General features: G+C 42.8%; 1 protein-coding gene across 4 annotated transcripts in view; it reads left to right on the plus strand.

Moving 5' to 3' along the window:
• mta2 (metastasis associated 1 family, member 2) overlaps positions 1-15306 on the plus strand; it is a 31960-nt gene that overhangs the window by 9732 nt on the left and 6922 nt on the right. For 3 of the 4 annotated variants that reach the window (XM_069708033.1, XM_069708031.1, XM_069708034.1), the window contains exons 2-7: positions 4213-4280; positions 8604-8697; positions 12962-13079; positions 14437-14500; positions 14609-14726; positions 14836-14938. In XM_069708033.1, the coding sequence (XP_069564134.1) occupies positions 4213-4280; positions 8604-8697; positions 12962-13079; positions 14437-14500; positions 14609-14726; positions 14836-14938 (565 nt within the window). Of the gene's footprint in view, positions 1-2700; positions 3674-4212; positions 4281-8603; positions 8698-12961; positions 13080-14436; positions 14501-14608; positions 14727-14835; positions 14939-15306 lie in introns of those variants that run through there. The other variant, XM_069708032.1, reaches the window with a different exon arrangement.

Genomic DNA, 15306 nt, shown 5'->3' on the forward strand with positions numbered 1-15306 from the left:
AAAAAAAAAATGGAAAGCTTTCCTTTTGGAGAAGCTTTGCCAGACGTTCAGGTGTGGGTGGACGTCTGCCTGGAGGCCATCACACATCTCTACGTGGACTTGGCTGGTTTCACGGTATATCACTTTCTTTTTTCTTTTTTTTTTTTTTTTCCAAGACTGGATCTTTATATACATTTTATAGCGTGTATATTGAACACTTTTTTTTTTTTCTTCTTCCTTAACTTGCTCATCTACAAAACCACCCAGACAACACAGCTCCATGTTTTCGTCCAGCCTGTCTCTTTGCACTCTCCGTCTGATAGAAACACTTGACAGATCGACTAACTCTGGTGACATAAGGCCTCAACATCTCTTGTCTTCGCATGGCTGAGCGCAGGACACTGGAGCACAGCAACATTCCTCAAATTCGGCGTTATTAGATATTTCTCTGAAGCCTTTCTCAACTATCTGAATCCTCGTATTGTTGCAATCTTGCAGATTTGTTTTTCATGACCCAATTAGGTAAACTCTTAGTATTCCAACACGTTATCTTCTGCATTGAGGGAGTGAGTTAATAGCGTTACTGCAACAGTGGCACACCAGACTTTGCGGTATACAGTATAGTCTTCTGATTTATGGCGGATATATATATATATATATATAGCGATATATATATATATATATATATATATATATATATATATATATATATATATATTTTTTAAACACGCCACAAACAGCTCCTCCAAACACAGGTTTTACGGGTGTATACGACTTTTGCTGCCCAGCGAAGAGTCACAGTAAGCGTTTCATCTATGCATTGGTGTGGCGGTACGATAAAAAGTCACAACATAGGAGACATTAATATCAGTATATTAGACGAACAAGCGTCCAGTGATAAACGGCCTTTTCTTTTTGTTGAAAAAGTTAAGTGTCGGGGAAAAGTGCTTTTTTTTTCTTTCTTTTTTTTGGGGGGGGGGGGGATGATATATATTATTATATAATCTTTTGATAATATTGTCCACACAGAAAAGGTATGTAGTATGAGACTGCGCTGACCTTCAAAACACCCCCTTTATGAAATAATGCACAGTCCACTGATGTTTGTACACCAAGGGCCTGGTTTTACCAATATCTCAAATAAAGGGTATTAAATTGCGTGTATATTCTAAAAGTTTGCGCATTTATTTATTTTGCACCCGTTTTGCGGGGCTAATTTCTTCTTTGATATTGGGTGCAAATCGCAGTATTTATAGAAGGTGTTTGTGGGTGTTAAAGTGAGTCCAGCCATGGAGAAACGCAGAACGACCGCAAAAGCAAAATGGAAATCTGATGTTAGTGAATATTAATATAACGCGAACAAAATGCTACATAGGAGATTATCAGCGAGGAAGTCAATGGCGTGGGAATAACAAAAGGATCACGAGAGGAAATTGTGAGAAGATGGCAAGATATTAGGCGGAAGAAGAAGAAAAAAAAATGGAGGCAGGAAAGTGCTGAGTCGTACAAAGTTTTTTTTTTTTTTTTTTTAATTACTGGTATTATGCGGCTCCTCCTATTTGTTGTTGGCTGTCAATCACCATTCGGTTCATTCAATAACTCGGAAGTGACATCGCTGCACAGACACGTCTGAATGATTTCTGCGCCTGGCATCGAAATATGTTTCCACGGGTGTGAAACCACGTTCTCTACGTATTCTTTGGTTTCCCTGCGTCTCCTTCTTACCACAATAAGAAGAGCATCCGTCTCTCCAGATTTGCGCACCTGATGAACACCTTTCAGTCGGGCTGAAATACACAATCACCTCTGCTGTTTCTACTTTCAGGTTTTTAGTAAGTATCGTCGCGGCTGCCAAATGGATGTATTTGCATTTCCCCACCCGAGTATTTTGTACGTTCCCGGTAGAAACGCACAATATTACGCACGCACGCAGGCCAACATGCAAAATGGACAGCGCGTGATAAACTGCACATTTAGTAGATCTGCTTGGACATTTTTATTTTTTTAAAAAAATTTTTGCGTGTGATGTGAAGTTTGCACCTGATTGTAATTATTTATTTATTTTTTTTAATTTTTTTTTAACACTCAAACATTTAGTAAATCAGGCCCCTAGTCATGTGTTTCGGTGCGAGCAGAACGGGATTATGATCAGCAGTTTGAGAGGGGGGAGGGAGGGAGGGCCGCAGATTTTTTTTTTTTTTTTTTTTTGCCAGAACCTTTGCAACAGAACCCGCAGCACCCGCAGAGAACCCGGTCAGAACCTGCGTGACCCACCGCTGAACTCGGTTCTGTGTTCTGTCAATAGAACAGCGGTTAATGAGTGACTCGGGTAAAAATCGCTTCCTGTCTGTTCACAGTATAGACGGTGAGGTGTCGTCGTGCAGGACGCGCCTTACGTCTGCTGTAATATTAGCCCAGAATTTAGATCATGTAATTCCACGAATCTCCCGAGGGATGAGTCGTGGTTTTTGAATATTCATTTAATCAAATAATAAAAAGTAGAGTGGACTTAATGTGTCTTACGTCTACTACAACTACGCATGTGAGAGCGAAGCGCCGAGCAGAAGGCCACATTGTCAGCCGTGTCCATCGGGACGGCCTGATCTTTTATAAATCTTTGATCTAAATCTAAAGATCTTTGATCTTTTATAAATTTGTTCATAAACCGTGTGATGTTGATGTCCACCCTACGTTTGAGAAGATGCAGAAATCGGCTGTGGATAGTACTTCTTGCTGAACAGAGAAGCAGCGCGTGTCGTCTGAAAGGGGAAGTTCTGCCGTTTCATTTTGATGCGCGAGGATGTTGTGGCGCGATCGTGACCTGGGAATAATTCAACTGTGAAAATAGAAATACTTCTGCAGACGTCTCGTCTGTGAAGACATCCGCCTTCGTAGCATGATCATTTCGGTAAACAAATTTGCGAACGTGATCATCGCAAAGCTCCGGTTCCGCTCCGTCTCGTGATAAAGTGTTTCATATCCAGTAGTGGGTGTGAAGTTGGATGCAGACCTGTGGGCAGATTTGAGGTTTAAGTTTGGTGTAAATCATTTTAACAAGAAATGTGGAAATGTCGAGTCGTGCTATTTCGATTTCCCGTACCTCGCTGCGATGAACACTTTCCTGCACAATTCAGCTGACAACAAGGGGTGTAAATTTGGACACACTGTTTTGTATTTTGTCGTTAGCTGGAGGCGGCACAAAATACGGCAGAAGCGGCCGCCTCGTAATTTTCTATTAAGGAAAAACCTAGTTAATGTGCAATTGAAAGTGGATCGAGATTGTGTTGTGTTTTGGTTGCCATAGGAGATGACGGATGCTGGCGTTCTGGGACGTGTCACAACTGTGTATTTCTCCTAAAAAGGACTATGTTGGTTGGTCTGTCCAGTACTTTTGATTTTAGAGCCAGCTGGTAAAGGTTGATCCCTTCTGAGGTTGTTGCGTTATACCGTCTATATGCAACAGTGTTTAACCTGCTGTCAGGATAAGTGTTTCATCCTGCAGTGACAGGAACCACGTCAACAGACGACGCATCGATAGTCACTGATTCTCGCCAAACTCTTGACAGTGTGGTTACAATACTGAAAAAAAAAAATACTGATATCTGTATGCGAGTTCAAACACAGGAACAATATACCGTACCAGCTGAGGGGGATTTGATTTCACATAACCTCAGCAATCCTGATCACACCAAGGGTAACTTCTGGATTTTCATTCTATTATTTGCAATTAAGGGGCAATAAAATGTGATTATTTAAAAAAAAAAAATAAAAAAAATAAAAATAAGAAGAAGAAAGGAAACGGTTCATTTTTAAAAAGGTTGCATTTGACCAAAACAGCCTTTACCCTCTAATTCCATTGCTGATTAGTAATTAAGCAGTTTCAATGGCAAAAATCTTATTTTATTGTATTTGTAAATGTTTTCTTATTGTGTGCACCTTTTTGTGTTTCTATGCTGCTGTGACGACTAAATTTCCCCACCGTGGGATTAACAAAGTCTGCAGCTTAAAATACACAAGTGTGTCATGTGCAGCGCGTCAACTGCTGCACCAATAGGACAAACATGAAAGATTTGATAATAGAAATGGGAATTTGTTTTTCCCGGATGTGACCAGAACCGTCAGCTTTTATCAGCCTCACAGTATTCCAGGTTGTTGTAAAGTGTTAGAAGAAAATGTATTGCACTTGTGAGCTAACTGATTTTTTTTTCTTTCTTTCTTTCTTGTTTGTTCCAGATTACGTGTACTTTGAGAACTCCTCCAGCAACCCTTACCTGATCCGGAGAATAGAAGAGCTCAACAAGGTTGATTGTCTTCTTCTTCTTCTTCTTTCAGCATTGTCATACAGTTGTGGATGAATTTTGTTGGTACCCTTAAAAGCTTAATGAAAACATATTTCATTCCTCCTGAAAAAGGGATGAAATGAAAAGCAATTTTCTCATGTGTACCTGCAGCCTTTGCAATTGTCATACAGTAAAGCAAAGAAAGTTTGAAAAGAGGTGAATTATTGCTTCTCCAGCAAAAATAATGGCCTTGGCAGATTTGTTGGTATGTCAGGAAAAAAAAAATATATAATTGGCTTCTAGTGATATTTCAAACTTCTTTACTTTATTTAGTACTCGTCTTCAGTCCCCCTAATCAGTCATTCAGACTGTTTAAATGGACAAAAGTGGTACCTCTGCTGTTTGGTGTTAAAGGTAAAGGCTGTAAAAGCAGCTTCATGTTCCTGTGACTACAGCTGCACATATTCGGAACCAGTTTAAGCTTCACGGGGACTGTAGTCAAACTGCCTGGAAAAAGGATGGTGCTGATGGTCCTCAAAAAAGACCTTCAGAGTAGATACAAGCTGAGCTCCAATGAAGACGACCCGAGAGGACTCCACTGTTGAAAGAAATCTTTAAAAAAAAAAAAAAAATTTAAAAATGGAATTAACAAAAACGCATGTTGACAAGCCCCAAATGTTTCTGGGAGAACTTCCTTTTGGACAGATGAGACAAAAACTGGAGCTTCCTGGTAAATCCCGTCAGCTCTGTGTTCGCAGTGGAAAAGATGAAGCTCTCTGAGAACAGAACATCGGACCTGTTGTGGAACGCGGAGGAGGTTCGCTTCTGTTTTCGGCTGCTTTGCTGCATCTGACACTGGGAGCCTTGAATCTGTGCAGCTCAATGAAATCTGAAGACTGACAAGGCACCCTGCAGCCAAAACGTGCAGCCCGGTGTCACAAAGCTCCATCTCAGTCACAGGTCACCGGTCCTCCAACAGGACCACGGTCCAAAACACACGGCCGAAAGCAGCCAGAATGGATCAGAACAAAACATCGGACCCGTTCTGAAGTGTCCTTTTATGAGTCCTCAGGCCGGTACTACCCAGCAGGATTTGCGGTTCATATTCCCTATTTGTCAATCTAGTGGCAGGAATGACAACACAGAAGAGTTGGGCCCGGAAAAAAACATTTGACATGAGTGATTTGGATCTATTTGTAATTTTACGAAACAGATGAAGCACAAACAATAGTTGTTCACAAATGTTGCGACAAACAAAAACAAGTGGGAAATGAGGTTTCCCCAAGACTGTTGTATATCCTGCATTAAACAAGCGCGGCAGCTGTTTAAAGTCAACATCTCGAGCCTGAATGACGACAACAACAACGCGAGCTGACGAGAGCGACGACGGCCAAACTCGATTACCTCACTGCCAAATGCGAAGACTTCCACCACTGACGAAACACAGGGAGTACAAGCAGAGCCGTGTTTGACCTCCGGTCCCCCGCCGAGCCGTACAAAGCGCGGCATCCGGCGGCATCCTGCATCTGCCTGCACATCACAGAGACACGGAGACACATAGAACCAGCACCAGAGAAAGTTAAGAAGAAGAAGAAGAAGAAGAAAAAATGGAAAAAAAAAACCAAAAAACACATGCTAGCTTTTTGAAAACCTCAGGTGCCCTAACTGCAGTCATTCCACAACATGTGCTTCCCCGTCACTAAAATAGAAGAAGGGGAAGTATTCTGTATTCACGACACTACTGTCTGGTTGTTTTGGTTCCGAACCATGTTGCACTTTAGAAAATGTACTTGAGACATTGCAAGAGTTACTTTAGATTTCAATGTAACCTTTTTTTTCTTTTCTTCTTTTTTCTTTTTTTTTTTTAAAATAAGCCATAAAGTTTGGCTTTGCCGTTTAAAACCAATGTTCATTTTAGGAGTTCTGTTTCGTTCTCTGATCGGACTTGACATCGGACCATGTTCAAATTATTGAGCAATGCTTTTGAGTTCTGTTTATTTTTGTGGTTCTTTCCAAGTTTATTCAAGGCTGCAGACTAACCTGTACACTGGTTGCGCTGGTGTGCCTCGTATTTCCATTTGGGTGTTGCATTACATAATTTAGGTGCATCCAAAAACTTTCACACAATAATATATTTCAAGCTTCGCCTTTTTTTTTCTTTTTTTTTTTTTTTTTTTGTCAGTTCCTATATTAATTAGTGATTTATTCACCCATGATTTAGATGATTTCATGCTGGTTGAAAAGCTCTGAAACAACTTTGCAGCTTTCGATAATACAGTGCAGCTCATTTGCAGCAAAATGTAGCTACGCAAAATTCTCCTCCTGCATTTGGAATAGCAAAAATACATCATAGACGAACCTCTCACTCAGAAACGGAGTTGGCGATTTACAGCTTGCAGGTTAACTTTAATTCCTCCAGTACCCAGAGCACTTCCAATAACAAGCTTTTTAATGCTACACTAATAACTTATCTTAGAGGCCCCTTAAATAGCAGGATCCGCCCATCCCCACTCCCAAGTAGTTGTTTCAGATGGACGTATGACACCGCAATGCTCCAAAATCTGAACGCCGGGGTTTTTGCCGTTCATTCAAATAATGCTGCGTTCAAGGGAGGTCAGAGAAATATGTTTATGATAGTTTTTCAAAGACTGATTTCAGGGTCACCGGTGCAACCAATGAAAATGCGTAGTCGCGCTAGGCCGATTTTTGGTCACCAAAATAAAACCCTCCTAAACTCCTACAATGTTATGTTGCAAGAATGCACTTTATTTGAGTGTGTTGTTGTTTACCTTTTGATACCACTGTTCATTTTGAGATGGGATCGAAGCAAAAGTCTCTGAATATAATTGAATGCGAGTCTGACCCACGTCCATAATTCTAATTGAATGTTCCTACTTTGCAGAATTGTACACTTGGTTAAAAATAGTGAGAAAAGGGACTTTGCTTTTATATGTTGTGATATATAAATACTTTTTTTTTTTTTTTGTTACCTTGTAGGGATAAATTTAAAAAAAATTAAATTGGGAAATGAGTTTGGTTGCACTGTTCAACAACTTCCAAAATAGTCTTAACAACCATTATGAAAAAGAAAAAAATCCTAATAAGATTGTGGATTGTGATTCAGCCTGAAAAAAAAAAAATAGCCGTGATATATCTTTGAATACCCCCCCCGCCCCCTTTGTTTTGATAATGACAGGAGAGGTTAAAGAGCCTTGCTCACTTTAAATGAGAAGGTATTTTTGTTCATGAAGGCTTAGTGTGTCCCTTCCACAGAGTTTTTTTTTTACTTTCTGTTGTTTGGAAAATAAATTTTTGCAAGCGCCTGCAAATATTGTGAAGATTTGGCCGTATTTGCCTTAATTATTGAGATTGCAAGATTTCCTGAAGGGGACCTCCGAAGGCCCAACGCCACGTCGACTGTCCGTTCCCTCAGTCGGCCCACCTGCCCAGACATTAGTTATTAAATGGCGTTTGACTGTAATGATAGTGCACTGGTACAGGAGCTACTTATATAACAACAGCAGCATATGACAGGCTTGATTCCCAGTCACAGGATTAAGCTCATTTATGTAACGCTCTTATATTGAAGGGCCTGTGCGGAGCACCGGGAGGACTGAAACGCCTGCGTGCTAATGGCTGCCGAGAACACAATGAATGGATAGTAAGAGAAGAGAGAGTGACCGGTCGTCCGGGCCGAGGCGGGAATGTGGAAAGAAGCGTTGTGAATCTTGACGTGAAACTCCTCACTCACCTTCAATGCCCTCGTCGGGGCTGTTACATTACACCGTTTTGGTATCCTATAGATTCGTCACGTATTACCAGGATGTGACAGTTATGAAATGTTGACGTGTTTGCATCGGGAGCGCAGTTGAAAGCCGACGTAGCTCTGCTGCTGCTGCTTGTGTTCCCAGATCAAAGCTATTACTTTAAGTACCATGCGATCACAAGCTGAAAGACCTAAATGACAAAACTCTAAAAGTCGTCATACCGCAGAATTGTCCTTTTGAGTTGTTGTTGTTGTTGACAATAAGCGGATGTGGAAACACTCTTTGACCAGGAATTTGTTGATTGAGATGCAGGAGTGGATGATAGCTGATGGACAAAAGCACAAGATCTGGACTGAAAATCTGACCTGAAATCGGAATCAGAACAAATCAAACATTCTGACGCTAAATTGCAGTGAGCCTCTACAACTCGGTGCTTCAATCACATCCGCATGGCTAAAGAGAAGCACAAACAACTGGTAGTCACAAACTCTGCAAGTTGTCCGCGGATATTGACGAGGTTGATGAACTGGTTCTTCGCTGTGGTGCCAACTTGTAACAGCTGACTTCCTAATTACAGACAGCCAATGGGAACGTGGAGGCGAAGGTGGTGTGTCTGTTCAGGAGACGAGACATCTCAGGCAACCTCAACACTCTGGCTGACAGCAATGCAAGTGAGTAGCAAACACTGCGGTCCAACTCGGTCTCAGGACCCCTCTGATGCAGCATGAAAGCAAGCATGATGTGGTACATGTACACAAATGCATAAAATGCATATACGCACTCTGTCTCTTTCACACGCACATGTGTGTGTGTGTGTGTGTGTGTGTGTATATATATGTATGTATGTATTAATATATGCATGTGTGTATGTATATATGTATGTGTATGTATATGTATATATATATATATGTGTATATATATATATGTATATATATATATATATATATATATACACATACCATGTCTCAGTGTATGGTTCCTGCCCCGCCTCCTCCAGCCTGTGATTACGGCCTCTTTCTTGTGTGTGATCACAAAGCCAAGGAAGTGGGGGGGTGGAGGTAGCTGGGTGATGCAAATGACATGCAGACTACTGAAGACTGATCACATTCACTCATTACCCCCACACGAACAGCCGCTCCCCCTCCCGCCTCCTGGCGCTGCAGTTCTCCAGACAAAGACTTACACACACACACACACACACACACACACACACACACACACACACACACACACACACACACACACACACACACACACACACACACACACCACCACCACCACCATCACCACCTCAAAATGGATGCATTAATGCTGTATTCTTTTTGTACCCAGCGCCACACACAATTGTTTGTTCACAGGTCGTGCGGATAAGTCTGAAATATGACTGTAATTTCGTTGTCACCGTCCTCTGGCTGCCTGCGCATGTCTTCTCAAAGGGTTTTATTTTTCTAACGAGTGAGCCGTCGACCTTCCTAACATGTTGGACTGAGACGATGCAGTGAATGAGCTCACACACACATCCGTGCCAGGTAGTGCCGGGCGGCGTAACGCTTCATCTGGTGCACCGTTTTTCTTTTCTTTTTTTTTTCTTTTTTTTAAATTTTTTAATTTGATTTATTATTATTATTATTTCCTGACACCGGACACTCTACCGGAAAACTGCCTGAATGTCAAACATACCAGGCATGCCTCCAAACATAAGGCCAAATATCTATTTCATTATCTAATCATTTTCAGAAGGACCAACAGCACTCTTGATCAGAAGGAGTGAATTTAGCCAATGACAACATAATTAAAGAGGTTTTTATTTTTTATTTTTTTTATTTCAGGAAGTTTAAGCTTTTTGAAGGAGAATCTGTTGGAGCCAACTCCTGACAACCCTCACTGTAATTACACTTAAAGACACTTCCACATTGGCTTTACTTTTCCGACCCGGAGGCCATGTCCATTTTTATGTGTATATCTATTAACTGACCCTATGAAAATGGAGTGGACAGAATTGTGCGGGAAGCAGCCGAGAACACATTTGAACAAACAGGTTGTTGTTGTTTTTTTTTTCCTACGTAGATGGAGCCTGTAGAAACAACTTCCTCCAACTTTAGACTAAATTTGATTATTTCACTTTAAAGGATTTTGTTGTCGCTGGTTTGAAGTACGCGTGACTGTTGGGGAAAAGGATGTGACATACTTCCAACTTCATCCGACATCAGGTTATACTGTACAAACAGGCCGTGGTTGTTAATGCGCTGTGCACTTGGAAACGTTTGATTGGCCAACGCGGCGCCCGGCTCGTAGGAGGTCACATTGTCAGCAGTCCTCGTGCAACCGTGCCGTTTTTCCGCAAACCCGGTCTGAACACATGAAAAAGACGTGCATCCAAATTAGCCTTTTTATGACCCTGGATATCAGATGTCCTCTGGTCTTGTCCTGGTCATCAGATAAGAGTGCGTCACGGCTAACGTCAACCTCCTGCACATCTTCATCATCTATATTGTTTGTTTTTTTTTTAGAACGCGTTGCACGCGACAGGGAGAATAAATAAACACACAAATAAATGAATAAACACATTTTATTTGTGCTCTTGAATGATCGGACTAAATCAGACTCTGTAACAGGATATTGTTACATATTATTTGATTTAGTCGATATCTGAGATAATAGGTTATTTTTGTTTTGTTTTCATAGTCAAGAAGGAACTTTATTATCCGTTTGAGAACGTTTTCTTAATTTGTGAATCGTGCTCCGCCACGGCCGCAACAGCTCCACAACCGAACGATGATTCTGCGATAAACGTTTTAATTAACGGCTTAATAACGAACAGTTTGGCAGTTTGAACAAAGATGTCGCAAATTTGTCTGACAAAGTACAAGTAAGTGATGACGATGGTCCTAGAGGCATTTAAGAGAATCAATCACTGAGACAGCGAGAAGCGACTGAAAACCGTATCCTTAATTTCACCGCGACACGGTCTCGGCCTCGTTTGGGGCTTTTTCCAAAATATATACGTGTATAAAAATAAAAGCCTGGCAGGCAAAAAAACTGAAAAAAAAAAATGCATGTTTTCAGATTTAACCAGTTTACTGGTATCGAGTCCGTCCATGTCAGCCAAAGTGATGTGTGTGACTGAGCGTGAGTCTGATCTGCTCTGTTCGGTTCTGGATCTGTACGTTTATGGTCCTGTAGCCACACGGTCTCTCTGCTACTGGTTATTTCTGCTAAACCCTGTTTTATCTGCCTCCTTTTTTTCATTACTGCTCCTCTTCCTCCTCCTCCTAAGATCGCACGCGCACACACACACACACACACACACACACACACACACACACACACACACACACACACACACACACACAGAGTCTCCCATCGGTTCTTTGTGCAGAACAAAAGGCCCTTGATCTGTCCCCGAGGGCCACAGCACGCAAAGAGTTAATTCTGACTTGCCTTGTGTCTTTGTCAGAGCGAAGAAAGTGTGTGGTGGTTTGTGCATGTGTGTGCGTGCTGTTAAACTGTGTGTGCGTCAAGTGCCTATCGATCCCTCTATGTATGTTTATGTGGTTTCTTCGTGTGTGTGTGTGTGTGTGTGTGTGTGTGTGTGTGTGTGTGTGTGTGTGTGTGTGTGTGTGTGTGTGTGTGTAAGGAGTTGGGGATACATGTGGGGGGGGGGTGAAATGCTCAGGTTTGGTACACAGGGTTTCCTACTTTGTCTGGCAGGGACTTGCTGGACAGGGGGAGGAGGGGTTGAGAGGTTAACAGAAAAGGGGTGTGGCTTTAAGGTGCCGTCCCTCATTCTCTCTCTCTCTCTTGCTCGCGCTCTCTCTTTCTCCCCCTTGTCCTCACTGACAGGGTTTCCTGTGGCTGAGTGCAGGGGCGGAGTCCACACCAAGAGAGTGAAAAGCCCCTCCCCTCCAGTTTGCAACAAATTACTCACCCGCCTGAAATTAGGAATGCACAATCTAGTGGCCGAACACACACACACACGCGCACACACACACACACACACACACACTGTATGGCTTAATTTTTTTTCACATCCCTTGCAAACTGGGAGTATGTGTATGTGTGTCACATGGGTTTGCTAATGTGAAATTATTGTATTTCTTCACATTAACTTCAATAATAACTACGGGTCTGTGTTGTGCTCGAGGACAAAGATCAAGACTGCAGCGAGTGCGCTGACCTGTGATTTCAACCCTTTAAACAATCCGAAAAAGCTTCACAGAAGGTTAATAAGTAGCGGAGCATAAAACTAGAGCGTAAAACTGTAAGAAGTCATCGCATACGAGTGGATCTCTAAAAGTAGAGGCGTGAGGCTTTTCCAAGAGAACTGCTTGGAAAAAATGTCCGCCCTCTGATTTGCTTCAGTGAGAGCGTCGCTCCGGTACAAGCGAAAGTTCGGACGCGCCGACACGCCTCGAGAAACTCTTGAGCCCGGTATCATTTTTGTTGTTGATGAAATGTCCCTCCCTTAAACTCGTCATGAGATGTAAAATCCCGTCTCGTGGTTCTGTTGCCGTTGCTGTGACTTTGCGGACGCCGTCGTCTTCACCGGCGCTTCAAACAAACGAGGCCCCGCCAGCCCGGCATCCTTGTGTTTGTGTTACACGCCAATAACTCAACGACTCTTACATGAGCGACAGCGGGGAGGAGAAAGCTGCAGAGGAACTTAAGTGTAACCTCTCTGAATGGCGAGCACACGAGCAGAACAGACTCCCGTTGCCACGGCGCCCGCTGCCTCTGGACCAACGGCCACAGAGGGGCCTCTGTATACATACTGTACTGCATGCAGACTTATAGTTAAACCTGCACGAGACATTTGAATTCTTACCTTTCAGTCTGTGACAGCTTTTTTTTTTTTTTTTTCTTTCTGATATCGTTAGAAAATCAGCACTAAATGTGATTTTTTTTTTTTTTTTTTTTTTGTCTGTGTGTTTGTAGGAGAATTTGAGGAGGAGTCGAAGCAGCCGTCGCTAGCCGAACAACAGAAACACCAGCTGAAACACAGAGAGCTCTTCCTGTCTCGACAGTTCGAATCCCTACCCGCCACCCACATACGGTGAGTGTTCACGAGCAGCAGCGTTACCTGTTGATGGAGGATTTTTAAAGTGATACCGTGACTGTAACACTCACTGTTATCTCAGACCAGAAGCACCTGCAACATGTCATCCGGTCCATGTTACATCATTGTGTTTTAAATAATTAGCAGGTTATCAGAAGACATTAAAAGGAACAACTGGTGGATCATAGTTCAATTTTATAGGTCCAAACACTGATCCCTCTGTGTCTTTGTGTGTCTATTTATCTGTTTGCGTCTCACGGCTACATAAAACCAGAAAAATGTCGAACGTTGACCGACAGTTGGGAAAGAGGTCCGTTAGCTGCGGAATAATCAGATTATTAAAATTCTGAAGTTGCCACAATCGACCTGCGTTGAACTTCTTAGGAACGACATGTTCTAACGTCAGATTTTCTATTGAAATAATTTGATGTTTGCACAAAGCAATTGGTTTATTATCAGGTGTATTAGAATGGTAATGTTGAAATGAAGTAGCACTTAAGTCTGCAGGTATTTACTTAAACTCCATAAATGAGCCCGTGGCTCGCTAAAGTTCCACCATGTATAGCTTTACATACCAAACTTTTTTTTTTAGTTTTATTTTATGTTTTTTTTTTTTCCCCCCGTTGGTTAATTTGTATCAAACCTTGTTCACAGCTTAAAGTTACAGCGGCAGGTTAGCTGCAAATACAAAAGAAACATTTGTCTCTAAATTGTAACTTTATTGGTTTCCCGGAAGACGCTCTATTTCTAAATACTGAAAATGGCCATATATAAGGTAACAACGTGTTGTTTTGTACTTCCACTGTGCATCCAGTCTCAGACACAAAAGCTCTACGGCAAAATAAGATTTAGCAGAAAAAGCACAGCTGTATCGATGATTGGCGCATCGCGGAGGTCCTGCTCCGCTGCCATGCCCTTACGGGGACACTTCATGGAACCGAGTCGTCTGTATTGGAATTAATTTCACCTTTCCTACTGCGACCAATCAAAATATTTGCAGAGGAAAAGGTCTGTTGCGCCTCACTGTCGTCTGCAGTGGGTCGGACTAAATGACGGGAAATTCAGTCCGTGTCATTCTTCTTCACTGTGCCTCATTTTGCGTTTTATTTGTCTTCTTGTTTTCTTGACACTGCCTTGCGGTTGAACTCCCTGACATTGGGCAGGGAGCCCTTTTATCAAACCTCATTTTCACTTCTGAGTCCGAACATTGCGGCGTCCGGTGAGCTCCCGGCGGCTCCGGAAATCCGCAGGAGAAAGGTGTAAATCTCACGGCAGGCTGTCTCAGGTTTCCAAGGTGACGAGCCTCTGGGCACGTTGGTCTCAGACATTATTCTCTGCTAACTGTCTCTCTCAGGGGGAAATGCAACGTCACTCTCCTCAATGAAACCGACGTCTTGGCCGGATACCTGGAGAAGGAGGTAAGACGTGACGCTTTACTTTGTTTCCATTTATTCTCTTTTAAGTGTTTAAAATAAAAAGGCCCACGAAGCATTTGCCAAGCACTTTTGTGTGTGTGTGTGTTCCAGGACTGTTTCTTCTACTCGTTGGTGTTTGACCCCGTTCAGAAGACCCTGCTGGCCGACCAAGGCGAGATCCGGGTCGGCTCCAAGTACCAGGCGGAGATTCCCGACAAGCTCGCCGAGGGTGAGCCGCACGCTAAAAAGCTGCTGAATACCAGGCCTAACTAATGCTTACTGAATTCAGTCAACGAGCGCCCGGCTGCGGATGTTTGAACCCGGTTCCTCTGTTGCAGGTGAATTGGACACACGGGTCCAGGAGAAGCTGGAGACCAAGGTGTGGGACCCCAACAACCAGCTCAAAGACCCTCAGATCGACCAGTTCCTGGTGGTGGCAAGGTAATGCTCGCCCGCCATCTGTCCGCCCATGCACCCGTCGTCACCGGGTCCTGTTGCCGCGGCGACGTGGGGATTCCCCCATCAGCAGAAACAGCTTTTTCTAGAAAAAAAAAAAAAAAAAAAAATGCAATTCGTCCACTTCCGGTGGAAGGAAACCCGGTTGTTACGTGTGTGATGATGGTTCATCGGACACACTATTAAAACGTGTTATTATGGTGGCACGTTGGGATTTGTTAAATGAAATGAAAGAGCACGACGTAGAGTTTACTTCTGGAGCGAGACTCGTCTCTCACCCATGAGCCGGTCCGTCAGCCAAGCCCTCGCTTGACGAAGAGTTGGCACAGCCGCACACGTGACGTTATAAACCT

The sequence above is a fragment of the Brachyistius frenatus genome, unplaced genomic scaffold (assembly GCF_029030835.1).
Source record: "Brachyistius frenatus isolate BFR_SWC_R1_liver_20210118 unplaced genomic scaffold, ASM2903083v1 Contig_73, whole genome shotgun sequence".
Classification (NCBI taxonomy): domain Eukaryota; kingdom Metazoa; phylum Chordata; class Actinopteri; family Embiotocidae; genus Brachyistius; species Brachyistius frenatus.